A 27626-nucleotide genomic window follows, 5' to 3' on the forward strand; every position below is an offset into this window, starting at 1 on the left:
AATTCTGCTGCTGCTGATGGCCCACAACACCTCATGATACCCGGTTTTGAGCTGCTAGATCTGTTCTGAATCTATCCTATTTAGCACGGTAGTAGTGCTACACAAAACAATAGAGGGTGTCCTCAGTGTGAAGATGGGACTTTGTCTCCACAATGAATGTGCAGTGATCACTGCTACTAAATGCTGTCATGGACAGATGCACCTGCGACACGTAGATTGGTGAGGACGAGGTCAAGTGGGTTTGTCCCTCGTGTTGGTTCTCTCACCACCTGTCTCAGGCAACATCTGGCAGTTATGTCCTTCAGGACTCGGCCAGCTCAGTCAGTAGTGGTGCTACTGAGCCACTCTTGATGGACATTGAAGTCCCCCACCCAGAGTACATTCTGTGCCTTTGCTGCCCTCAGTGTTTCTTCCAAGTGGTGTTCAACATGGAGGAGTACTGATTCATCAGCTGAGGGAGGGCGGTCGGTGGTAATCAGCAGAAGGTTTCATTGCCCATTCTTGACCTGAAGTCATGAGCCTCCATGCGGTCCAGAGTCAATGTTAAGACTCCCAGGGACACTCCCTCCCGACTTTATACCATTGTGCCACCACCCCTGGCAACTACATAGGTGATAATCTGGCAGAGCAGACTGCCCATGTGTTAGAGAACCTGTCTGATATTCATTCAATCAACAAATTTTACTCCTAATTATTCCAAAGGAGCATAAGTGTCAGCAATTTCTGTCTCGCAAAGGTAAAAATTACTGCTAGTTGATAAATTAAGTTAATTTAATGGATTCAACAATACAATCTTAATGTAACAACCTTTATTTGACTAATTTGTAATACTCATTAAAAACAGCATTATTCATAAGGACTGCAGTAAACATAGAAACATAGAAACATAGAAAATAGGTGCAGGAGCAGGCCATTCAGCCCTTCTAGCCTGCACCGCCATTCAACGAGTTCATGGCTGAACATGAAACTTCAGTACCCACTTCCTGCTTTCACGCCATACCCCTTGATCCCCCGAGTAGTAAGGACTTCATCTAACTCCCTTTTGAATATATTTAGTGAATTGGCCTCAACTACTTCCTGTGGTAGAGAATTCCACAGGTTCACCACTCTCTGGGTGAAGAAGTTTCTCCTTATCTCGGTCCTAAATGGCTTACCCCTTATCCTTAGACTGTGACCCCTGGTTCTGGACTTCCCCAACATTGGGAACATTCTTCCTGCATCCAACCTGTCCAAACCCGTCAGAATTTTAAACGTTTCTATGAGGTCCCCTCTCACTCTTCTGAACTCCAGTGAATACAAGCCCAGTTGATCCAGTCTTTCTTGATAGGTCAGTCCCACCATCCCGGGAATCAGTCTGGTGAATCTTCGCTGCACTCCCTCAATAGCAAGTATGTCCTTCCTCAAGTTAGGAGACCAAAACTGTACACAATACTCCAGGTGTGGCCTCACCAAGGCCCTGTACAACTGTAGCAACACCTCCCTGCCCCTGTACTCAAATCCCCTCGCTATGAAGGCCAACATGCCATTTGCTTTCTTAACCGCCTGCTGTACCTGCATGCCAACCTTCAATGACTGATGTACCATGACACCCAGGTCTCGTTGCACCTTCCCTTTTCCTAATCTGTCACCATTCAGATAATAGTCTGTCTCTCTGTTTTTACCACCAAAGTGGATAACCTCACATTTATCCACATTATACTTCATCTGCCACGCATTTGCCCACTCACCTAACCTATCCAAGTCACTCTGTAGCCTCATAGCATCCTCCTCGCAGCTCACACTGCCACCCAACTTAGTGTCATCCGCAAATTTGGAGATACTACATTTAATCCCCTCGTCTAAATCATTAATGTACAATGTAAACAGCTGGGGCCCCAGCACAGAACCCTGCGGTACCCCACTAGTCACTGCCTGCCATTCCGAAAAGTACCCATTTACTCCTACTCTTTGCTTCCTGTCTGACAACCAGTTCTCAATCCACGTCAGCACACTACCCCCAATCCCATGTGCTTTAACTTTGCACATTAATCTCCTGTGTGGGACCTTGTCGAAAGCCTTCTGAAAGTCCAAATATACCACATCAACTGGTACTCCTTTGTCCACTTTATTGGAAACATCCTCAAAAAATTCCAGAAGATTTGTCAAGCATGATCTCCCTTTCACAAATCCATGCTGACTTGGACCTATCATGTCACCATTTTCCAAATGCGCTGCTATGACATCCTTAATAATTGATTCCATCATTTTACCCACTACTGAGGTCAGGCTGACCGGTCTATAATTCCCTGCTTTCTCTCTCCCTCCTTTTTTAAAAAGTGGGGTTACATTGGCTACCCTCCACTCGATAGGAACTGATCCAGAGTCAATGGAATGTTGGAAAATGACTGTCAATGCATCCGCTATTTCCAAGGCCACCTCCTTAAGTACTCTGGGATGCAGTCCATCAGACCCTGGGGATTTATCGGCCTTCAATCCCATCAATTTCCCCAACACAATTTCCCGACTAATAAAGATTTCCCTCAGTTCCTCCTCCTTAATAGACCCTCTGACCACTTTTATATCCGGAAGGTTGTTTGTGTCCTCCTTAGTGAATACTGAACCAAAGTACTTGTTCAATTGGTCTGCCATTTCTTTGTTCCCCGTTATGACTTCCCCTGATTCTGACTGCAGGGGACCTACGTTTGTCTTTACTAACCTCTTTCTCTTTACATACCTATAGAAACTTTTGCAATCCGCCTTAATGTTCCCTGCAAGCTTCTTCTCGTACTCCATTTTCCCTACCCTAATCAAACCCTTTGTCCTCCTCTGCTGAGTTCTAAATTTCTCCCAGTCCCCAGGTTCGCTGCTATTTCTGGCCAATTTGTATGCCACTTCCTTGGCTTTAATACTATCCCTGATTTCCCTAGATAGCCACGGTTGAGCCACCTTCCCTTTTTTATTTTTACGCCAGACAGGAATGTACAATTGTTGTAATTCATCCATGCGTTCTCTAAATGTCTGCCATTGCCCATCCACAGTCAACCCCTTAAGTATCATTAGCCAATCTATCTTAGCCAATTCATGCCTCATACCTTCAAAGTTACCCTTCTTTAAGTTCTGGACCATGGTCTCTGAATTAACTGTTTCATTCTCCATCCTAATGCAGAATTCCACCATATTATGGTCACTCTTCCCCAAGGGGCCTCGCACAATGAGATTGCTAATTAATCCTCTCTCATTACACAACACCCAGTCTAAGATGGCCTCCCCCCTAGTTGGTTCCTCGACATATTGGTCTAGAAAACCATCCCTTATGCATTCCAGGAAGTACTCTTCTATTCTGCAATCATATTCATTAGTGTTCCATCAACAGTATCTGGCATTTTTAATTGGATACATTATCATGCTGTCTCTTTCTCTCTCCAATGGGTCAGCAGTGACATTACACAGAATCTGTTTTGCATTGTATAGTCTATTTATTTGAACATGTATAAAGCTGACAGAGTTCATGATAAATTGGTGCTGGTAGATTGGGATTTTTTTGCCTTATTTTCTCTTTAGTGCAGTAGAATTATTTGAGGACATGTGAATTCATTCGCCTTTATTCTTCTGAAAACCATCATTGGGACACAACTTTGACATTTGAATTAGGCCTCTGCTCCTCTGGGCTAGGTGACCTTTTGTGCTGAATGCAGGCAAATTAAAATAATGTGGGCACGGGAATGTGTGAAGGATATCCCACATCTCTCCCCCATCCCCTACAATCTTATCTCCCCCGTCCCCAGCATTCCTGCTGGGTAAGAGGGATGTTAAACTAGTCACTTTTATATAAATGTAAAATTGCATTTGTCCTTTCTCCCCATTTACTAACATATTTAATACCTAGGTACTTTAAAGAGCAGCTATAAATTTTGTGCGAAAAAATATTAAGCATTTCAGGATAGTGGGCTGGAAAAATACCTTCAGTATAGAAAATAGAATGTATAAAATATGCTTTTCTAGTTTATCTCAAATTGAAGTTAATCTTCATTTTAATTGATTTATTTACACTTTTGTTCAACAATGCTCTAGGCTATTTTACGCTTTGAGGAGTGCTGTGAGGCCCAGCAACACTGGAAGCAGTTTCATCACATGTGTTACTGGGAGTTAATGTGGTGCTTTACTTTCAAACGCCAGTGGAAAATGGCATATTTCTACGCAGATCTATTGAGTAAAGAAAATTCGTGGTCCAAGGTGAGGGTAACTGCGCAGGTGGCATTGTTCTGAGAAAGAACAAGTACTCCTCTCTTTAATCCAGCAGCTGCCCACGATCCCCGCCACTCCCAGATGCTGGGACTTACTTTTAGGTGTATACAGGATTTGGATTCAAACATTGCTTACACAAATAAAATAAAGATTTGCCATGTCTGTTAATGCTCAAGAGTGAAAATCCCCAGTGTTTTAACATTATCTAGGTAGATGGAGTATTGTGTATTGGAATTCTTTGATTAAAGTAATTGTTGTATGAATCACATTTGCAATTTGATCCACTGACTCAGTCAGCAAGCCAATGGCGTTCCCAATCTCCTTGAGCTCATTAAAAAATACTCAAAACTGGTACTAGTAATGCTGGACTGGTCACCTTGACACAGTAAAGAATTGATTGTAATGAAGTAGAAGTGTGTTGCTAGGGAAATATGGGGTTACTCTTTAATGCAGTTCACTGATGCTATACTAAATCATGAAGCAAAATGTAGGAAGACTCCTGCAAACAAGGTTACTAACATTTCCTGGATTTTGTTTTTCTAACTATTTTCAAAATTTGAATAATTCTGATAATAATTACATGTGCTTTTGATAGCTAGGATTATTTGTTTATCAGGAAATGCATATCCTTAACCTAGTGGAATGAATAGGTCTCTCTATGACGCAAGATATTTTGAATAGTGGCTCTATGCATTCTAAATGCACAATGATAATAAAGCTATAAAGGTAATAAAGTGAGTCACACAAATATTAGGCAGTAACAACAATATCTATTGAAAAGAAAAAGCAAAATCAGATGAACTGCAACTTGCTCCAGCTAAAATCGAATCTGTCAGCCTCCAGCAATAGTTCCTGTAGTCTCTATTGATCTGCAGCACATTTTTTGTATGTTCTTTATTGAATTAAGTTTTCCTTCCTTTTAGCTTTTCCATGTTGTTATTTCCTGATGAAAAGTAGGAAGGGGAGGGGTAAGGAAGTTGTTAACCAGGTTCCTTTACTGCTCCTAAACCCGTCCCATAGAATTGGATAAGTACTTAATGAAGTGGCTGAAAATTACATTGCTCTTCTGCTTGTTTTTAAGAGTTCTATCCTCTATTCACGCTGGCAGAAACATTTAATATTCTCTCTATTGATCATTGTGTATATGTTTGTGTTCTTTTGTAAGTTTGTGTCCTGAATAAGTATTTATTGACAATGTGCCCACTTGTAGAGAATGATATTACTGAAAGAGTTCAAGATTAAAGGAGAGATAAATGACGATTGGAGCTGAGATTCAGAACATTATTCCACAATTATTTTACTGCTTGGTGTTAGCAATGCATACAAAATGGAAAAATATTTTGCCAGTGTGTTGCATAACATAGTCCAAAAAACTAAGTCAGTAAAATGTTTTCTTACACAAGCTGGGTTTCCTGCTCCCTGAAATTGTGAATATGTCTGTGGCACTCTGCAGAGTAACAACATCCCTATGGCTAGTTGGAAACTAGAAATGATGCATTCTTAGATTGTCTGCATTAGGGCTGTGAAGAAATGTGTTTCAAATAAGCTGTTTTTCCTTTTAAAATAAGTTAAAAGGAAGGTGCTTCATTATTCTTTATCATTCGTGCCAGAAATGAAAATATGAATGTGCTAAAATACATTTATGTATCAGCAGTTAGAATGATTCAGACTTGGGCTTAATCGAGGCACTGAAGCAATGAGATCAAACTTCTGTAGCATGCTATACTTGAATTCAAACCTTCAGAATTCATTTGCAGGATCCATGAAGTGGATGAAGGCAAAAATGGACCCTAATGTCTTTGCCTGTGTTTTATGCTGTGTCCGTATTAGGTGAAAATTGTGCAAAGGTCCAGACATTTGAAATTGCAGTAATGTGGGAACTGGCTATATTACTAAGTAATTAGGCCCAAGTTCCAGTGAATACTTAATGGCAGGATGAATGCTCGACTCTCGGTGTAAATACAGGGTACAGCATTTGACCTTAACATAATGTGCTAATATGTTGATATCGCAAAGTACAGTTTAATAAACTATTTTTGGAGAGGTAGGAAGCCATCAGATGAATGAAAACCTGGACAATTTACACATTAGTGATTATATTGGAAGGTGACTGTCTGTTTTCTTGTATCTCTTTTCTGATTTTCTTATTAAGAAAAATATTGAGACGACATTGTACATTAATGATTTAGACGAGGGGATTAAATGCAGTATCTCCAAATTTGCGGATGACACTAAGTTGGGTGGCAGTGTGAGCTGCGAGGAGGATGCTATTAGGCTGCAGAGTGACTTGGATAGGTTAGGTGAGTGGGCAAATGCATGGCAGATGAAGTATAATGTGGATAAATGTGAGGTTATCCACTTTGGTGGTAAAAACAGAGAGACAGACTATTATCTGAATGGTGACAGATTAGGAAAAGGGAAGGTGCAATGAGACCTGGGTGTCATGGTACATCAGTCATTGAAGGTTAGCATGCAGGTACAGCAGGCAGTTAAGAAAGCAAATGGCATGTTGGCCTTCATAGCGAGGGGATTTGAATACAGGGGCAGGGAGGTGTTGCTACAGTTGTACAGGGCCTTGGTGAGGCCACACCTGGAGTATTGTGTACAGTTTTGGTCTCCTAACTTGAGGAAGGACATTCTTGCTATTGAGGGAGTGCAGCGAAGATTCACCAGACTGATTCCCGGGATGGCGGGACTGACCTATCAAGAAAGACTGGATCAACTGGGCTTGTATTCACTGGAGTTCAGAAGAATGAGAGGGGATCTCATAGAAACGTTTAAAATTCTGATGGGTTTAGACAGGTTAGATGCAGGAAGAATGTTCCCAATGTTGGGGAAGTCCAGAACCAGGGGTCACAGTCTGAGGATAAGGGGTAAGCCATTTAGGACCGAGATGAGGAGAAACTTCTTCACCCAGAGAGTGGTGAACCTGTGGAATTCTCTACCACAGAAAGTAGTTGAGGCCAATTCACTAAATATATTCAAAAGGGAGTTAGATGAAGTCCTTACTACTCGGGGGATCAAGGGTTATGGCGAGAAAGCAGGAAGGGGGTACTGAAGTTTCATGTTCAACCATGAACTCATTGAATGGCGGTGCAGGCTAGAAGGGCTGAATGGCCTGCTCCTGCACCTATTTTCTATGTTTCTATGTTTCTATGACTTGTGGCACAAGCCTGCAGTTGGGTGGTGCAGTGGGTTTGAATATTTCTTCATTTCTGACACACAGGTTTGAATGTATTTAAGAGTGATGGTTTGAGAATGCCATCACAATCCCTGGTCCCTTTTGTCACTTGTCCTTGATCTCTGAAGAATCCTATGCAAACTGAAAGTGGACAGTCTCCAAGTTCCTAGTAGATTGTAGATGTATGGAAAAAATAATCACCTACAACTGTAGACACTTGTACACATTACTGCTATTATTGACGGTTTTCATCGTTACGAGGCTAGAGGGAGGGAAATAAGTGTCTCTCTCTATTGGTTTACCAATGCGAAACTAGAGGGATACAGGAAAGATAAAAATTGCTGTACCTAAAATACCAACCTTATAAATCTAGAATGTATCAAAAAGTAACCAGATTGAGACCAGCACCACATGCCTTGATCTAGCGATGATCAGAATTTACAGTCTGAATATTATGACAGTGTTTTAAGTTTAGAGTGGCATTTGTAACATCAACTCAATCCGTATGTCCTTTTTTAGCACTACACAATTATAGTGAAAAAATATGCTTTTGCCTTGAAGAACTAGGTTTGAATCTAACCTGGAGAAAAGGGATGAAATTCTCCCTATTTTGATTGGATAAGATAAAACTGAAAACTCTCCAAAAACACTGTTATTTCAAAGATGGCATGGAAACCTGTTTCCATTGGTATTATAATGCATTTGCTATTTATTTATAATCACAAGGATTATAAACGGAAGGAAAATCAGTCTGGTTGTTCGTAACACTGGAACTAAATAAATTGTGTAATACTTTTATAATGTTAAAAAAATCATGGTGGGGGAAGAGGGGAAATACTGAACAGGCTGAAACAAACAAAAATAAATCTAAAATAGTCTGGTTTGATGGTTGCCTTAATCTTTTTCTTTAACAGTCTACATACATGTACATGAAAGCAGCCTACCTCAGCATGTTCGGGGATGAGGACTACAAACCTTTTGGGGATGATGAAATTGAACTCTTCAGGTCAGTCTTTCAATGAATCAACGTGCTTGCATTAATTTCCATTTATTGTATTTCTGATAGTATCTTTATCTTGGGAAATATAAATGTTTCTGACAAACATTTTTAACTTCTTGACATGTCATCATCAGGGGTTGGATCATCGAAGCTTAGTAAAGTCAAATTATTGAGTTTTCTACTTGTTTTTTTCAAAATCAAATCAAACTTTTGATGATAAAAGGAAACACTGGGCCCAAATTTGCGATCAGAGGCTTCCCGTGGGCGAATGCCTCCGATGGTCCCGGAGGTTCGTAGACTCGCGCTCCTGGGCTTCTGCGTGTAGGCCTGTGCAAAAGCCCACGTATCAGCATCCCTGGGACCACGTGGGCCAGGCCAACCAATCAAAAAGGGAATTCCCATAATGCACACGGAATCCCATAAGCATGAATAGGAATCCCCTAAAAACCACAATTATACACCAGTTAAATAAAAATAAATTACACGTTCAAAATTAATTACAATATTATTAAATTAAATATTTTAAACAAATAACTTTAAAAAAAATAAATGTAAATGTTTTCTCACTCATAGGCAGTCCCTCCGAATCGAGGAAGACTTGCTTCCACTCTTAAAGTGAGTTCTTTGATGGCTGAACAGTAAAATATGAGAACCACAGTCCCTGTCACAAGTGGGATAGATAGTTGTTGAGGGAAGGGGTGGGTGGGACTGGTTTGCCGCACGTTCTTTCCGCTGCCTGCGCTTGATTTCTGCATGCTCTCGGCGATGAGACTCGAGCTCAGCGCCCTACCAGATGCACTTCCTCCACTTAGGGCGATCTTTGGCCAGGGACTCCCAGGTGTCAGTGGGGATGTCTCACTTTATCAGGAAGGCTTTGAGGGTGTCCTTGAACGTTTCTGCTGCCCACCTTTGGCTCGTTTGCCATGAAGGAGTTCCGAGTAGAACACTTGCTTTGGGAGTCTCGTGTCTGGCATGCAAACTATGTGGCCTGCCCAGCGGAGCTGATCAAGTGTGGTCACAGTGCTTCAATGCTGTGGATGTTGGCCTGGACGAGGACACTAATGTTGGTGCGCCTGTCCTCCCAGGGGATTTGTGGGATCTTGCGGAGACATCGTTGGTGGTATATCTCCAGCGACTTGAGGTGTCTACTGTACATGGTCCATGTCTCTGAGCCATACAGGAGGGTGGGTATTACTACAACCCTGTAGACCATGAGCTAGTGGCAGTTTTGAGGGCCTGGTCTTCAAACACTCTTTTCCTCAGGTGGCCAAAGGCTGCACTGGAGGCGATGTTGGATCTCGGTGTCAATGCCTGCTCTTGTTGATAGGAGGCTCCCGAGATATGCAAAGTGATCCACATTGTCCAGGGCCCGCCGTGGAACTTGATGACTGGGGGACAGGCTGGTGGAGGACCTTTGTCTTACAGATGTTTAGCGTAAGGCCCATGCTTTCGTACACCTCAGTAAATACGTCAACTATGTCCTGGAGTTCAGCCTCTATATGTTTTAAAGGGCCTATAAATAACCTAAGCACAGGCTGGGAATCAGATTGGGATCTTCCTGTTCTGCGAACCCATTGAGCCATTGGGGAGCTAACAGAAGAAGTTTGGGATATATCTAGGATGTCATGAGCCAAATGTTTGGAGAAATCTAGGGATCATCAATCTTGAAAGTGTTTAAGGAAGATTGTGTTTCCTAGAAGTTTGTGCCTCAGTAGCCTTTGCACAAAAGTATTGTGTGGAGGATCCAGTTCTTTCTGTGGCATGGGGGTGAAAGTGGGCAATCTTGATGGTCTAGCTTTAGATTCTCAATAAGTCTCATCTCCCCACATGTAACCACTAGGCCACGCAGTGATCCTGTGTTGTCGAGATGCTTACTGCAGGACATGAAAAAAATGTAGTATTTGTGCATTTGTTGAGTTCTAAATACTGCTGATTTAAAGCAAAATTCAGGTACTTGCAAATAAACCCATAAAAATTATATTTGGACTATGATTTGAGTTGCATCTCAAATTTTGATTCCACTACACTAAAAGGCTGCCATACTAATATAGTGGAAATCCCAGTTAGCAGTTATCAGGTGAATTACAAATTAATTCTGGCAATTTCAATCTAAAAGAAAACAGTCCTGCAATGCTACCCTCTGGTGGCATCATTTCTGTGGTTATTAGGGACAAAATATCAATGTTGTAGCAGATTTTTACAAAAGTTTTAAAGTAACTAGCACTTCAAAGAAGCTGAGATTCTTATCTTAATAATCTCTTCAATATTAGAATAAAGTAAAAGCGGCACAATTGCATTTTGGTGATGGCAAAAGAAATATCCAGAGCTCTATGGAAAATGATGTGAATTAATTCAATTTCAATTAAAAAAATATAGCCAGATATTCTGGTGTTAATCAGTAATTTAGGCAGAGTCAACATGGTTTTATGAAAGTGAAATAGTGTTTGACAACTCTCTTCATTTTTTGAGGATGTAACCAGCAGGGTGGACAAAGGGGAACTAGTGAATGTAGTATATTTGGATTTCCAAAAGGCATTCAAGGTGCCACACAAAAGGTTACTCAAGATAAGGGCTCATGGGGTTGTGGGTAACGTATTAGCATGGAGAGGATTGGTTAATGGACAGAAAACAGAGAGCAGGGCTAAAAGTGTCATTTTCAGATTGGCAGGCTGTAACTAGTGGGGTGCCACAAAGATTATTGCTTGGGCCTCAGCTATTTACAATTTATATTAATGACTTAGATGAAGGGGCCGAGTGCAATATATCCCAAGTTTGCTGATGATAGAAAGCAAGCTGTGAGGAGGATCCAAAGAGCCTGCAAAGGGATATAGACAGATTAAGTGAGTATGCAATAAGGTGTCAGATGGAGTAGGGAGGTTGTGTCTGCATGTAAGAGACTACTACGATCCTCAAAACCTTAGCTGCCTGTATTGTAAGCATACCTAGATCTTGTGAAGTGCTGCTTCAACATGCCAGTGGTGTGTTTAAAAGAATACTCCTCATTATTCTTGTGTCCAGCTGGTGGTATGTGCTATGGTGCTTTGGGAAGACTAATTTTGATTTTTTTTGTATTCGTTCAGGGATGTGGGCATTGCTGGCAAGGCCAGCATTTATTGCCCATCCCTATTAGCCCTTGAGAAGGTGGTGATGAGCCGCTTTCTTGAACTGCTGCTGTCCTTGTGGTGAAGGTATTCCCATAATGCTGTTAGGGAGGAAGTTCCAGGACTTTGACCCAGCAGCGATGAAGGAACAGTGATATACTTTCAAGTCAGGATGGTGTGTAACTTGGAGGGCTCCCATGCGCCTGCTGCCACTTATAAGAACATAAGAATTAGGAACAGGAGTAGGCCCTCGAGCCTGCCCCGCCATTCAACAAGATCATGGCTGATCTGGCCGTGGACTCAGCTCCACTTACCCGCCCGCTCCCCGTAACCCTTAATTCCCTTATTGGTTAAAAATCTATCTATCTGTGATTTGAATACATTGAATGAGCTAGCCTCAACTGCTTCCTTGGGCAGAGAATTCCACAGATCCACAACCCTCTGGGAGAAGAAATTCCTTCTCAACTCGGTTTTAAATTGGCTCCCCCTTATTTTGAGGCTGTGCCCCTAGTTCTAGTCTCCCCGACCAGTGGAAACAACCTCTCTGCCTCTATCTTGTCCATCCCTTTCATTATTTTAAATGTTTCTATAAGATCACCCCTCATCCTTCTGAACTCCAACGAGTAAAGATCCAGTCTACTCAATCTATCATCATAAGGTAACCCCTTCATCTCCGGAATCAGCCTAGTGAATCGTCTCTGTACCGCCTCCAAAGCAAGTATATCCTTCCTTAAGTAAGGTGACCAGGTGCGGCCTCATCAATACCCTATACAGTTGCAGCAGGACCTCCCTGCTTTTGTACTCCATCCCTCTCGCAATGAAGGCCAACATTCCATTCGCCTTCCTGATTACCTGCTGCACCTGCAAACTAACTTTTTGGGATTCATGCACAAGGACCCCCAGGTCCCTCTGCACCGCAGCATGTTGTAATTTCTCCCCATTCAAATAATATTCCCTTTTACTGTTTTTTTTCCCAAAGGTGGATGACCTCACATTTTCCGACATTGTATTCCATCTGCCAAGCCTTAGCCCATTTGCTTAACCTATCTAAATATTTGCTCTGTGAATATTCTATACTAGAAAATATTGGAGAATATTAAACACATCTGTACCGTCGCACTATTTTGTCACTAGAAAAGTGCCAAGTATGAAACAGAAAATTGCTGGGAAGTCTCTGCCTACAGAAAAGTTTGCAATCAGAAAGGCTCGACGGTATCTTTCACAGAATCCTGTAAAACTCCCAGTGCCTGCTTTGGTGAGTACCAGTATAATATATAGCAATGTACTATAGTTTCATAAAGGGCGCCAGTCTCTGCGTGCGTTTCTTTGTTCTTAACATTTTATCATCCCATAAAAGAACAAAGGTTTCGGGGGATACAATAATTTTGTGAATGAAATGACACTGTCTTAGTACTTGTGTAAATCTACTGCAATTTATTCTCTTCCCCTCCTTTTGTAGATCGAGTTCTCCTGTTTTCTCTCTCATATTATTGTTGTGAATTTTCTCCAATCAGAGACTCTATGATCCTACAACAATAAACAGGACAGAATTGAAGTATTGTAGTGTTTGTGTGCAGCAGTGGGTAGCAAATTTGATCATGTATTTTTTTAAAGCCATTTGTTTGCACTTGAGCTAGATGATGGAGGTTACTGTAGAGCAAAGCACCGTTTTTTGGCGAGGTAAGCCACTTGAAATTTGTTTTCAGTTTAAAAAGTCGATATAATTTTATTTCAGGAAATGATGTATATTTGGAATGGCTATACAGTGATTGGGAAACATCAAGATCTGACTGAAGGCATGCTCGATACACTTAATGAAGCTGAGAGGACACTTGACAGTGCCCCAGGTAAGTCCAGTCTGAAGCTCCTGTTGAACTTGGAAACTTGTCATCACCTGGTCTGATCTGTTATGGAACTGCCCTCTGAAGTGGCCTAGCAAGCCATTCAGTTGTATTAAACTGCTACACAGTGTGGAACTAGGGATGGCCAATAAATTACAGCATTATCAGCAATGCTCACATCCCAAGAACAAATAAAAACTTTATTCTTGCCAGCTGTAATGGTCTTACAGGCGGTAGTCTTAACCAAGTTCCTAGTGGGTGTGATCCCGAAAGCACAAAATGTCACTAAATTAGCAATTTTGTTCAGAAAAAGCATATGGATGGTTGTTTTGGAAAAAGAAATACTGGTGCATTGAAGGGAGTACCATTTATGAACTTTAAGTTACCCTTAGACTTTTGGCACTTTGTACACTATTAATAGCCACCAGAGTTCTCCTAATCTCTACTTTAACCGAAGTGGCATTTCCCCAAGGTACGCTGACAATTGAGGTCCCTGCCGAGATTTTTATATATCTCACATTTTTTTATGTAAAGTTATTAGAACTTATACTACAATTATGAAATGCGTACACTGAAGTTGGTTTCATTTACCAATGTATGCAATCTGCAACCAGAGCACAATGCACCCAGAATTCACTCAAAGTTCTCACCACTGGGGTGTTTCTTCATGGTACTTCCAAAAATAGAATGATGCACAAGGAGAGCAAGACTGATGGACACCAATAGGATGTATCCTTGTTCTAATCCTGAACAGTGTAAAATGAAGATTTGTAGGAGAAAATAAACAATTATCACGCATTCAAAAACGGAATTTTGCTGTGTAATGATCAGGTCTTTGGCTCAGTCACATGATCTGTTTAATTATATACTGGATTAGGTTGTCATTTTCCTTGACGTCTTTGCTTGTGCCAGTAATGCTAGTGATTCTTCATTTGTCTCATTACATATGGAATGGTAGAGCTGACAGTCTTTTAGAGTGTTATTCTCTTGGGAAGAACCTGTTCTCTGCTCTACACCTCCCATCAGCAGTACAATATAGGTTCAAATTATGATGGCAACCTGCATTTTCAGTACAGAACCAAGGGAGTGCTGCACTATGAGAGGTTCCATTAAATATGTCTGCCCCCTCAGGTGAATGTAAAAATCCCATGGCACTATTTGAAGAGCAGCAGCAGAATGGTTTCCCGGCAACATAAATCATTCAGTCAACACCACCCCTAAAAAAACAGATTATTTGGTCCATTATCTCCTTGCTATTCCTGTGCACAAATTGGCTTCCACATTTGCCTACATTACAACAGGGACTGTACTTCATTAGCTATGAAGCAGTTTGGGGCATTTTCATTCTATATAAATGAACATTAAAAAAAAATGTTCTTTCATCATTATAGGCAGTCCCTTGGAATTGAAGACTTGCTTCCACTGCTAAAGTGAGTTCTTTGGTGGCTGAACAGACCCCGTTACAGGTGGGATAGATATTAGTCGAGGAAAGGGGTGGGTGGGACTGGTTTGTCGCGTGCTCCTTCCGCTGCCTGCGCTTGACCTCTTCATGCTCTCAGCATTGAGACTCGAAGAGCTCAACGCCCTCCCCGATGCACTTTCTCCACCTAGGGCGGTCTTCAGCCAGGTGTCAGTGGTAATGTCACACTTTACCAGGGAGGCTTTGAGGGTGTCCTTGTAACATTTCCGCTGCCCACCTTTGGCTCGATTGCCGTGAAGGAGCTCCGCATAGAGTATTTGCTGAGGGAATCTCGTGTCTGACATGCGAACTATGTGGCCTGCCCAGCGAAGCTGATCGAGTGTGGTCAGTGCTTCAATATTAGGGATGTTAGCCTGGACGAGGATACTGATGTTGGTGCACCTGACCTCCTGGGGAGTTGCAGGATCTTGTAGAGACATCGTTGGTGATATATCTCCAGTGACTTGAGGTGCCTTCTACACATAGTCCATGCCTCTGCTCCATACAGGAGGGCGGGTATTGCTACAGCCCTGTAGACCAGGAGCTTGGTGGTAGATTTGAGGGCCTGGTCTTTGAAAACTCTTTTCCTCAGACAGCCAAAGGCTGCACTGGAGGCAATGTTGAATCTCCACATCAATGTCTGCCTTTGTTGATAAGAGGCTCCCGAGATATGGGAAATGGTCCACATTGTCGAGGGCAACGCTGTGAATCTTGATTGGAGGGCAGTGCTGTACGGCGAAGACAGGCTGGTGGAGGACCTTTGTCTTACAGATGTTAAGCGTAAGGCCTATGCTTTCATATGCCTCGGTAAATACATTGACTATATCCTGGAGTTCAACCTCAGAATGTGCGCAGGCGTCGTTCGTGTACTGCAGCTCAACGACTGAGGTCGTTGGGGTGATCTTAGACCTGGCCTGGATGAACTAATATTTTTTGGATGACATACATTCTCTTTATTTAACAACGATGTCTAATTTTCCTGCTCATACCACAATGTGGGCATCTTTGACAAAAGGAAAACAAGGTTAAATAACGTATGATACATTTGTGGCTTTTTTTAAAAAAACTCTTCTGATCACTTCTCTCTTTCAGTAACCGAGTTCCTGGTGGATGACCAGTGTTTAGTGAAGCTGCTCAAAGGCCTTTGTCTGAAGCACTTAGACAAACTGTCAGAAGCAGAGCAGTACTTTAGCTGGATTCATACAAAGTAAGTACAACACTAAAATCTACTATAGATTCTAAACATGTTTCCCGACTAGTAGATTTGGTAAAGGAATTCTGCATTCCATTAGTTGCAAATGGATATAAAAATCCCATGATACTATTAGATGAGTAGCAGTCACCAAAGGACCCGTGATTTACCGCAGAGAAGCAAGGATGGTGAATGCGGAAAAGTCTGGTGTCAAGACTGTTTTGTTCTCCATGTTGAAAAATAAGAACCTAAAAAGGAAAGCCGTGTTGGAATTATTGCTGATTTTAATCCCAGATCAGCATATTTTTTTCCATTATTCTTTAAATTAGCCAGTCATTTTGCTGATACTTTCTGTTTCAGTGAGCAGATGATCAAATATGACCATTACTTGATTCCAAATGCTCTGCTCGAACATGGTCTCCTCTGTATGCAAACAGGAAGAAATGATGATGCGCTAAAACTTCTGGAAAGTGCAAAGTAAGAAAATATAAATTGTTTTGTACTAAAAGTAAAAAATCTCACTGTTGTCCTTTGTCTAGAATATATTGCTGAAAGACTTGCTATTCTTCATTTGATACCCTCCACACACTAAGTAGTACAGCCTAGCTCAACAGATTCTCAGGAAACCATATGTTGTCATGAAATGGCAGATTGGTGGTGTTGCACAGGGTCTCCTACGCTCATATTGTATAAAGAGCCAGAACCTGTGCCATTGCAGAAATTCATTCATCCAAAGTTGTGTTATCCCTTACTTTGCAAAGTTCCTGTAGAACTTTTGCCTCTGAATCAGAAAGTGGCAAGTTAAAGCTCTACTCCAGAATTTGATTATGTACCTAGGCTGATATTTCCGTGAAATACTGAGAGTGGGATGTTATCAGAGGTGGGACGTTGAACTGGGTCCCCATCTACTTGAACAGGTATAAAAGAGCCAATGGCACATTTTTGTAGAAAAGCAGGGAGTTCTTCCAACCATTTATCTCATTTCTGTTTGTTGGACCTTGCTAAAGTCATAAAAACCAGAATTTGAAGTCTTGGCACCAGCCAACAAATGTTTTGAAAGTATCCTCTGATTTTTAGGACAACTTAATTGTCCTTTAGCTCATATGCTAAAATGTGTGATCAGTCCTCTACTCCTTTATATGAACATAGAGAGCAAATAATGTAGGCAAAAACAAACTAGTACTGGCAGACAAAAGCTAAGGTACAAATATTGAAATCTTACAACAATTTCACGTACTCTGTGCTGGGTGCAACACAGCTGCTCACAGATCATTGCCCACGTCACAAGGAAACTAAATGTTTCCAGCGTTGCAACAAATTATTTGCCCAAGTTTTATATAGGTCCGGATTTTGCGATCAGAGGCGAAGTGACTGTGCTTGCTCCTGACCACAAAGATCTAGTGATCTCTGTGGTATGAATTTCATCTTTCTTGACAGTAATTTAATTCCGGCGTCAACTATAGGGGATCTTCAGCATCCAGCAACAGTGATGTAATCAAGCAAGCTAATTAGCCAATTACAATGAAGAATTCTCACAGGCAGCAAACCAGGAACGAACAAGCAGGTTTTATTGATTCACTTTTCATAAATTTTACAGAAAGCAAAATAAATATTGGGACATATACATGAGTTCAAGATAGAAGCTGAAATATGTTTTTAAAAATCTATGGAGTTTTTAATCATAATGGAGAAATTTGACACTCCACCAAATATTACATTTAGTTTTTCAGGGAGAAAGTATTCAGCAGTAATTATGACTGAGTAAGCTGTTAAAATTCAGTTACACCTCATTGAACAAGGCTTGGTTTTTTTTTTACAGCGAGCTTAGAATTCAAATGATTTCTAACATTTCCATCTGTGAGGACTTCAACAGCGCACCTGTGGAGAAACAGGGAATCACCACCAGCAACTTCTGAATTTCCGCATGTGCGTACGCCAGAAGTTGCCGACAGTTTTGCCATCATTACAACCGCAAAACCGGGCCATAGTGCACAAAATACAATACCACATTCGCCATTACTGGCTCTCACGATCATATACACAAGATACTGTAACTTATTCAAAAAGTAAATTACCATTGGTTCACAAAATTCACTCGTAAGGAGTGACTGCATTGTTCTGAACAAGATAGACAAGCACAGCAAACCTAAAAATCCCAAGTCCAGTTAGGGGCCACTGAGCACACATTGACATCAATTGCTGCACAGGGAACACCCCTGGCTGGCACCAGCAACATGGCAGAGATACCAACCAGCCAGGAGGACTCTTTCACATTCCTAACTGCCAAGAGTTCACGGGTGTCAAGAAAACACTGGCATTGACCAGCACCAAAGGAATCTTGGAAACAGCCATTGCTGGCACCAACTGCCGCTGAAATTTATGTAAACCAATACAGTCATAGACTCAATTATTGTAGAAGATTGAATCAAACCCACTTAATCAATGAATTTAGTAACAAGGATATTCACTGATTAGCATGGTATCCCATCAGGACTTTTTTTTTTCCACCAAAGGGCTATAGTTTTGACAAAAGGTCAGAGACCTGAAAGGATAACTCTGTTTCTCTCTCAACAGATGCTGCCTGACCTGCTGAGTATTTCCAGCATTTTCTGGTTTTATTTAGGATTCATGAAGTTTGCCCACACACACCAAGAATAGGGAAAAGTATCTACTGTCCACATTCCCATCATGCCAGTGATTGTTGAAAGAAATCAACACAAAATGTGCGCTTCTAGGCTGCCTCTGGCGCAGTTCTGAAGCATAAAACAGAGCAACGAGAGGTGACTGAGCCGCCAAAATGTGTACGGACATAGAATAATACAGCACAGGAGGCCGCCATCGAGTTTGCGGCGGCTCTTTCGAAGAACAATTCAGTTAGTCCCATACCCCCACTCTTTCCCCATATCCCTGCAATTTTTTTCTATTTTAAGTATTTATCTAATTCCCTTTTCAAGACTCCTATTGAATCTGTATCCACCACCCAGTGCATTCCAATTCTTAACCACGCATTGCATAAAAATCTTTTCCCTCATGTCGCCTCTGGTTCTTTTGCCAATCAATCACCTTAAATCTGTGCCCTCTGGTTATCGAACCTTCAGTCATTGGAAACAGTTTCTCTTTATTTACTCTATCTAAATCCTTCATGATTTTGAACACCTCTATTAAGCCGTCTCAGCTCCAAGGAGAGCAACCTCAACTTCTCCACTCTATCAATATAATTGTATTCTCTCATCCTCGAAACTATTCTACTAAATCTCTTCTGTACCCGCTCCAAAGTTCTCACCTCCTTCCTACAGTGTGGTGCCCAGAATTGGACACAAACTGCAGCTAGGACCAAACAAGTGTTGCATATAGGTTTGGCATAACTTCCTGGCTTTTGTATCCTATGCCTCTATCTATAAAGCCCAGGATCCCATATACTCTTTTATTAGCTGCTTTGTTAACTTGTCCTGGCACTTGCAAAGATTTGTGCACAAATACCCCCAGGTATCTCTGTTCTTGCATCCCCTTTTTTGTGTATTATCTCTCCTCATTCTCCCTACCAAAATCTATCACCTCACACTACTTTGCATTGAATTTCAACTGCTAAGTATTCCACCAGCCTGTCTATGTCTTCTTGAAGTGTATTATTATCTGCATCACTAAGTTTCGTGTCAACTACAAATCTTGAAATTCTGTCTTGTACCCCCAAGTCCAAGTCATTGATGTATATTAAAAACAACAGTGGTCCAGTACTGAACTTTGGGGAACGCCACTATATATACCTCCCTCTAATCTGAAAAACAGCCATTCACCACAACTCTTTTCTATCCCTCAGTCAATTTTGTATCCATGATGCTGCTGTCCCTTTTATCCCACAGGCTTCAATTTTGCTAACAAGCCTTTCAGACGCCTTTTGAAAGTCCATATACACATCATCAACTGCACTGCACTCATCCACCCTTTCTGTTACCTCATCAAAAAACTCTATCTATAAAAATAGATAAAGAGGAGGTACTGAAAAGGCTGGCGGTAATTACAGTGGTAACTCACCCGGTCCGGATAGGATGCATCCTGGGTTACTGAGGGACGTAAAGGTAGAAATTGCAGAGGTGCTGGCCACAATCTTCCAATTCTCCGTAGATAAAGGGGTGATGGCAAAGGACTGGAGGATTGCAAACGTGTTACACCCCTGTTCAAAAAATGGGAGCACAAACCAGGCAATTACAGGGCAGTCAATTTAACCTTGGTGATGGGGAAGCTTTAAGAAACAATAATCCAGGAGAAAATTAACTGCACTTGGACAGGCATGGACTAATAAAGGAGATCCAGCACGGATTTGTTAATGGCAGATATCTCATCCAGTATCCCAGCAACTTTCTAGTTTACCATAGCTTTGGCAAAGTCCCCATTCCTTGGTAAACACCGATGCAAAGTACTAATCTAGTACCTCAGCAGTGCCTTCTGCCGCCACAATCGTTCTCCATTTTGGTGCCTAATCAGCCCCTCCGCTTCTCTGAAAACACTCTTAATATGCCTGTAGAAGACTGTTGGATTCCCCTTTATGTTAGCTGCCAATCTATTCTCATCCTGTCTCTTTGCCCCTCTTAATTTTTTTCACTTATCCTCCGCACTTTTATATTCAGTGTGATTCTCCCTTGTTTTAAATCAAGCTGACGTGTCATACATCCCTTTTTTCTCCTTCGTCATCCAGGAAGGACTGGCTTTGGTTGCTCTCCCTTTCCCCCTTGTAGGAATGTACCTAGAATGTACCCAAATCATCTCCTCTTTAAAGGCTGCCATTTGCTCCATTACATTTTTGCCTGCCAGTCTTTGATTCCAATTTACCCAGGCCAGATCCCTCCTCAATTTGCTGAAATTAGCCCTTCTCCAGTTAAGTATTTTTATTCTAGATTGTTCCTTGTCCTTCTCCATAAATACTATGATCACTATTCCCAAACTATTGCCTTCCAACTGTGACATTCTCCACTACATTCCCCATGACTAGATCCAACAATGCCTCCTTCCTCATTGAGCAAGAAACATACTGATCAAGAACATTCTCTGAACACTTAAGAAATTCCTCCTCTTCTCTGCCAGTAACACCATCATTGCCACATTCAATATTGGGGTAGTTAAAGTCTCCCATTATCACTACAGTATTGTTGCAAATCTGCTCCTCTATCTTCTTCCCACTATTTGGTGGCCTATAAAATACACCAAGTAGCGTAATAGCTCCTTTATTGTTTCTCAACTCCAACCAAATAGATTCTGTCTTTGATCCTGTTATATATGTAAACTTGTATTTATTCTGTTCAGCAACCAGAGGGCTCATTCACTAGAGTCCCAAGGGATCCCATAATCCCCTGGGAGCACAGGTATTTAAGGAGCCCTCACAGGTTGGAAAAGCACTCTGGAGACCTGCAATAAAAGACTAAGATCACACTTTAATTTGAGCTCACAGTGTTCAGTCTGACTCTTTCTCCATACATAACAACTGGCGACAAGATACAGATAGCGAACCCAAAAGATGCGGAGAAATTCTCAGAGGGAGATAATTGGGAAACTTTTGTGGAACGACTTGACCAATACTTCGTGGCCAACAAGCTAGAAGGGGAAGAGAACGCTGCCAAACGAAGGGCGATCCTCCTCACCGTCTGTGGGGCACCAACGTATGGCCTCATGAAGAATCTGCTCACTCCAGCGAAACCAACGGAGAAATCGTACGACGATTTGTGCACACTGGTCCGAGAGCATTTGAACCCGAAGGAAAGCGTTCTGATGGTGAGGTACCGGTTCTACACCTACAAAAGGTCTGAAGGCCAGGAAGTGGCGAGTTATGTCGCCAAGCTAAGACGCATTGGAGGACATTGCGAATTTGAAGGACATTTGGAGCACATGCTCAGAGACTTTTTCGTACTTGGCATTGGCCACGAAACCATACTTTGCAAACTTTTGACTGTAGCGACCCCAACCTTGAGTAAGGCCATAGCGATAGCCCAGGCGTTCATTGCCACCAGTGACACTACGAAGCAAATCTCTCAGCACACAAGTGCTGCTACAAATACTGTGAACAAAATGATGTTTTCGAATCGTAACGTACAGGGCAGGTCACACATACCTGCAGCTGCACGGCCGCAGATGTCTCAGAGTCCACCATCAAGGGTGATGAATGCAAGGCCATTAACACCTTGTTGGCGCTGCGAGGGTGTTCATCGTTTCCATTCATGCCAATTCAAAGGGTACGTTTGCAAAGGCTGTGGAACAATGGTACACCTCCAATGAGTGTGCAAGCCACCCTGTTGCAGAGGAGGACAGATCCACGAAGGATCACTACGAACCAGAGCCTCAGACCGAGGAGGCAGAGGTACATGGGATGCACACATTCACCACGAATTGTCCCCCGATAATGCTGAATGTTGAACTAAGTGGATTCCCGGTGTCAATGGAGCTGGACACGGGCGCGAGCCAGTCCATCATGGGCAAAAAGACTTTCGAAAGGTTGTGGTGCAACAAGGCCTCAAGGCCAGTCTTAACTCCAGTTCGCATGAAACCAAGAACTTACACAAAAGAACAGATTCCTGTAATCGGCAGTGCTACCGTAAAGGTCTCCTACGATGGAGCGATGCACAAGCTACCACTCTGGGTGGTACCGGGTGATGGTCCTACGATGCTCGGCAGGAGCTGGCTGGAAAGATACACTGGAAGTGGGACGACGTCCGAGTGCTATTGCCTGCTGACGATACTTCGTGTGCCCAGGTCTTAAACAAATTTCCTTCGCTGTTCGAACCAGGCATCGGGAAATTCCAAGGAGCAAAAGTGCAGATCCACCTAATTCCGGGGGCGCAACCCATCCATCTCAAGGTGAGAGTAGTACAGTACAGGATGAAAGAAAGGGTAGAGATCGAGCTCGACCGGCTGCAAAGAGAGGGCATCATCTCACCGATCGAGTTCAATGAGTGGGCCAGTCCTCAAGGGAGATAGCATAGTTAGTTACTTTGTAATCACCACAGATTCTATCAATCGTTCCTCCTTGCAGGACCAATACCCACTACCAAAGGCTGACAACCTTTTTGCAACGCTGGCAGGAGGAAAGACACTCACAAAGCTGGATCTGACTTCAGCCTACAAGACACAGGAACTGGACGGATCATCGAAGGCCCTCACCTGCATCAACATGCACAAAGGTCTTTTTGTTTATAACAGATGCCCATTTGGAATCCGATCAGCGACGGTGATATTACAGAGAAACATGGAAAGCTTACTGAAGTTGGTCCCGCACACCGTGGTCTTCCAGGACGACATCTTAGTCACAGGTCGGAACACAGTCGAGCATCTGCAGAACATGGAGGAGGTTCTTAGTCGACTCAACTGCGTGGGGCTCAGGTTAAAATGCTCGAAGTGCGTTTTCCTGGCGCCTGAAGTGGAGCTCTTGGGAAGGAGGATTGCGGTGGACAGCATCAGGTCCACCAACGCGAAGACGGAAGCAATCGAGAACGCACCGAGGCCACAGAACGTGACAGAGCTGCGGTCGTTTCTGGGACTCCTGAACTACTTTGGTAACTTTTTACCGGGTCTCAGCACACTGTTAGAACCACTGCATGTCTTACTACGAAAAGGGGACGAATGGGTTTGGAGCAAAAGCCAAGAAAATGCCTTTGTAAAAGTGAGAAAATTGTTATGCTCAAACAAATTGCTTGTGTTGTATGATCTGTGTAAGCGTTTGGTACTAGCATGTAGTGCGTCGTCATAAGGCGTTGGTTGTGTATTACAAGCTAATGATTTCAGGAAACTGCAACCGGTTGCTTATGCATCCAGGAGTCTGTCTAAGGCTGAGACCTACAGCATGATTGAGAAAGAAGCATTAGCGTGTGTCTATGGGGTAAAGAAAATGCATCAATACTTGTTTGGGCTAAAATTCGAATTGGAAACTGATCATAAGCCACTTATATCCCTGTTTTCTGACGGTGAAGGGATAAATACCAACGCATCGGCCCGCATCCAAAGATGGGTGCTCACGTTGTCCGCATACAACTACGCAATCCGCCACAGGCCAGGCACTGAAAACTGCGCCGATGCTCTCAGTAGGCTGCCATTGCCCACCACGGGGGTGGAAATGGCACAGCCCGCAGATCTAGCCATGGTTATGGAAGTATGAGAGTAAGCAATCACCCCCATCACTGCCCGGCAGATCAAAACCTGGACAAGCCAGGACCCCTTATTATCTCCAGTCAAAAGCTGTGTGCTTCTCTGGGGCTGGTCCAGTGTCCCAGTGGATATGGAGGAAGAGATAAAGCCGTTCCAGCGGCACAAAGATGAAATGTCTATACAGGCAGATTGCCTTCTGTGGGGCAATCGAGTAGTGGTCCCCAAGAAGGGCAGAGACACCTTCATAATGACCTCCACAGTACCCACCCAGGCATCTTAATGGTGAAAGCGATAGCCAGATCCCATGTGTGGTGGCTCGGTATCGATACGGACTTAAGAGTCCTGTGTTCACAGATGTAATACATGCTCGCAGTTAAGCAATGTACCCAGGGAGGTGCCGCTAAGTTTATGGTCTTGGCCCTCCCAACCATGGTCAAGGGTACACGTTGACTATGCAGGCCCGTTCTTAGGTAAAATGTTCCTTGTGGTTGTAGACGTGTATTCCAAGTGGATTGAATGTGAGATAATGTCGGCTAGCACGTCCGCTGCCACTACTGAAAGCCTGCAGGCCATGTTTGCCACTCACGGCTTACCCGATGTCCTGGTGAGCAACAACGGGCCATGTTTTACCAGTGCCGAGTTCAAAGAATTGATGACCTGTAATGGGATCAAACATTTCACTTCTGCCTCGTTTAAACCAGCGTCCAATGGTCAGGCAGAGAGAACAGTGCAAACCATCAAGCAAGGCTTGAAGAGGGTAACTGAAGGCTCACTGCAGACTCGCCTATCCTGAGTACTGCTTAGCTACCGCCCGAGACCCCACCTGTTGAACTGCTCATGAAAAGAGCACTTAAGACAAGGCTCTCATTAGTTTACCCTGATCTACAAGAACAGGTAGAGAGCAGGCGGCTTCAACAAAGTACATACCATGATAGCGCAAATGTGTCACGCGGGATTGAAATCAATAATCCTGTATTTGTATTGAATTATGGACAAGGTCCCAAGTGCCTTCCTGGCACTGTCGTGGCCAAAGAGGGGAGCAGGGCGTTTTGGGTCAAACTTTCAAATGGACTTATTCACTGGAAACACTTGGACCAAATCAAACTCAGATTCACAGACTACCCTGAGCAACCCACCTTGGACCCTACCTTTTTTGATCCCCCAACATACACACCAGTGGCAACCGGCACCACGGTTGACCATGAAGCAGAACCCATCATCCACAGCAGCCCAGCAAGGCCAACTGCACAGCAGCCCAGCGAGGGCCCAACAAATGATTCAACAATACCAGCTTTCACACCGAGACGATCAGCCAGGGCAAGAAGGGCCCCAGATCGACTCACATTGTAAATAGTTACACTATTGACTTTGGGGCGGAGGGGGGGGGGGGGGAAGGAAGTGTTGTTGTATATGTAAACTTGTCTTTTCAGCCACCAGAGGGCTCATCCCCTGGAGTCCCAAGGGATCTCATAATCCCTTGGGAGCATAGATATTTAAGGAGGCCTCACAGGTTGGAGGCGCACTCTGGAGACCGGCAATAAAAGACTAAGGTCACACTTTACTTTGAGCTCACAATGTTCAGTCTGACTCTTTCTCCATACATAACAGATCCCTCAAGGACATACTCTCTTTCTAGCACTGTAATATTTTCCTTAATCAAAACTGCTATCCCTCCTTTATTTCCTCCCCTCTTTTGATCCAGGTCTCATTTGCCACTGCATCATATTTGCACACGTGGCTATTTGCACCTACAGCTCACCAGCCTTATTAACCACACTGTGCATTTACACACTTGCACTCCAAACCTAACTTCGACCTCTTTGTCTTTTCTATGTCCCACCTAATTCTGTATTATTTATAACTAACAGTCTCTCTCACTACTCTCTACATCTTGTTTCTACTTTTTAAATACTACATCCTGGTGCCCAACTACCTGGAAAATTAGTTTTAACTCACTCCCACAGCATTCGTTAACCTGCCTGCAAGGATATTGGTCCCAGCTCTGTTCAGGTGCAACCTGTCCATCTTGAAAAGGTCCTTCCTGCCATGGAACTGCTCCCAAGGTCCAAGGAATCTGAAGCCCTCTCTCCTACACCATATCTCTGGCCACGTATTAACCTGCCACATCTTGCTATTTCTACTCTCACTAGCATGTGGCACTGGGAATAATCTAGAGATGAATACTTTGAAGTCCTGCTTTTTAACTTCCTCCCTAGCTCCTTAAACTCCGACTGCAGGGCTTCAACCCTCTTCCTCCACATGTCGTTGGTTCTGACATGGACCACAACTTTTGGCTTTCCCCCCCCCCCCCCTGCAGAATTTTCTGCACCTTCTCCGTGATGTCCCTTACCCTGGCACCAGGGAGGCAACATATCATATGGGTCTCACATAGATGGTAGCAGAATTGCCTGTCTGTCCCCCTGACTATCAAATCCCCAATATTACTGCATTCCTGCACTTTGCTGTAGCTCCCTGTGCAGTCCTTTGCCTCACGGTGCCAGGCTTATGACTGCACTCCTTTGAGGTGTTATTACCCTCACTGGTATTCAAAGTTGAATATCGATTGAGAGTGCTACTCTCCTGGAGGATTCCTGCACTGTCGGCCTCTTCCTACTCTTCCAGGTAGCCATCCACTTGCAATTCTGAACTCAACCTGGCTGTGGGGTGGCTACCTCCTGGAATCTGCGATCCAAGACACACGCAACCACCTGTCATGCAGTGAATCCAACTGCCCCTTAAGCTCAGAAGCCCTCAGCGCGAGTTCAAGCAGCTGGAGGCATTTCCTGCAAACATGGGCCTCCAGGACACATGAAGCATCCTGAAGTTCCCACGGCAATTAGAAACTTAAAATAAACTACTTAGATACAAGCCAATTTATATAATTGCTGTTAACTAGTTCTAAAATGCATCTTTCTAGTCGCTCCTCAAAGAAAACTAACCAATTAATAAATTATTTACTAAGCTTAACAAGAACCATCGAGATACTAACTACAAAGAACCTAAATATTAGATACTTAACTTGGAATCCTCGGGTTCTGTGGCTCCACTCCTTTTGAGTTGGACGTGAGAAACCGCCTTCCTCCTCTCCACCGAATTCTTACTACAGTATCACCAAATTCGCAGCTTCAACTCTGTTTGCGATTCACCCAGCTGTCTCCAAGCTCTGTGCTCAAGGTCAATAATCTGTTTAAGGTTTAAAAGTGCATTTCCATTACTACGTATTTTTAAAAAATTGTAGCCCTTTGGGTAAATGCATTCAGATTGTGCAAGTAATCTCCTGGAGAATTCACATTGGGTTACTTACTCTCTTTCAGGCAAAACTACAAGAACTATTCAATGGAGTCAAGAACACATTTTCGAATCCAAGCTGCTCTTCTCAAAATGAAATGACACACACAAAATGGAAATCAATCATTGCATTCTACTCCATAAGATATGTTTAAATTATTGACACAAGACACCTACAAAATCTGCATTGATGACATGAGCAATAGTTTCTGG

The 27626-nt window shown here is 42.9% G+C and overlaps 1 protein-coding gene across 1 annotated transcript in view; it reads left to right on the forward strand.

The window, feature by feature from the left end:
* The window catches only part of ttc39a (tetratricopeptide repeat domain 39A), a 125958-nt gene extending 98332 nt beyond the window's left edge, over window positions 1–27626 (forward strand). The window contains 7 exon segments of the mRNA XM_070886105.1: window positions 4051–4212; window positions 8320–8411; window positions 12641–12761; window positions 13242–13353; window positions 15899–16013; window positions 16359–16475; window positions 27440–27626. Of these exon segments, the coding sequence (XP_070742206.1) occupies window positions 4051–4212; window positions 8320–8411; window positions 12641–12761; window positions 13242–13353; window positions 15899–16013; window positions 16359–16475; window positions 27440–27557 (837 nt within the window). The 3' untranslated portion in view covers window positions 27558–27626.

This window comes from Pristiophorus japonicus, chromosome 8 (genome assembly GCF_044704955.1).
Source record: "Pristiophorus japonicus isolate sPriJap1 chromosome 8, sPriJap1.hap1, whole genome shotgun sequence".
NCBI classification, from domain to species: domain Eukaryota; kingdom Metazoa; phylum Chordata; class Chondrichthyes; family Pristiophoridae; genus Pristiophorus; species Pristiophorus japonicus.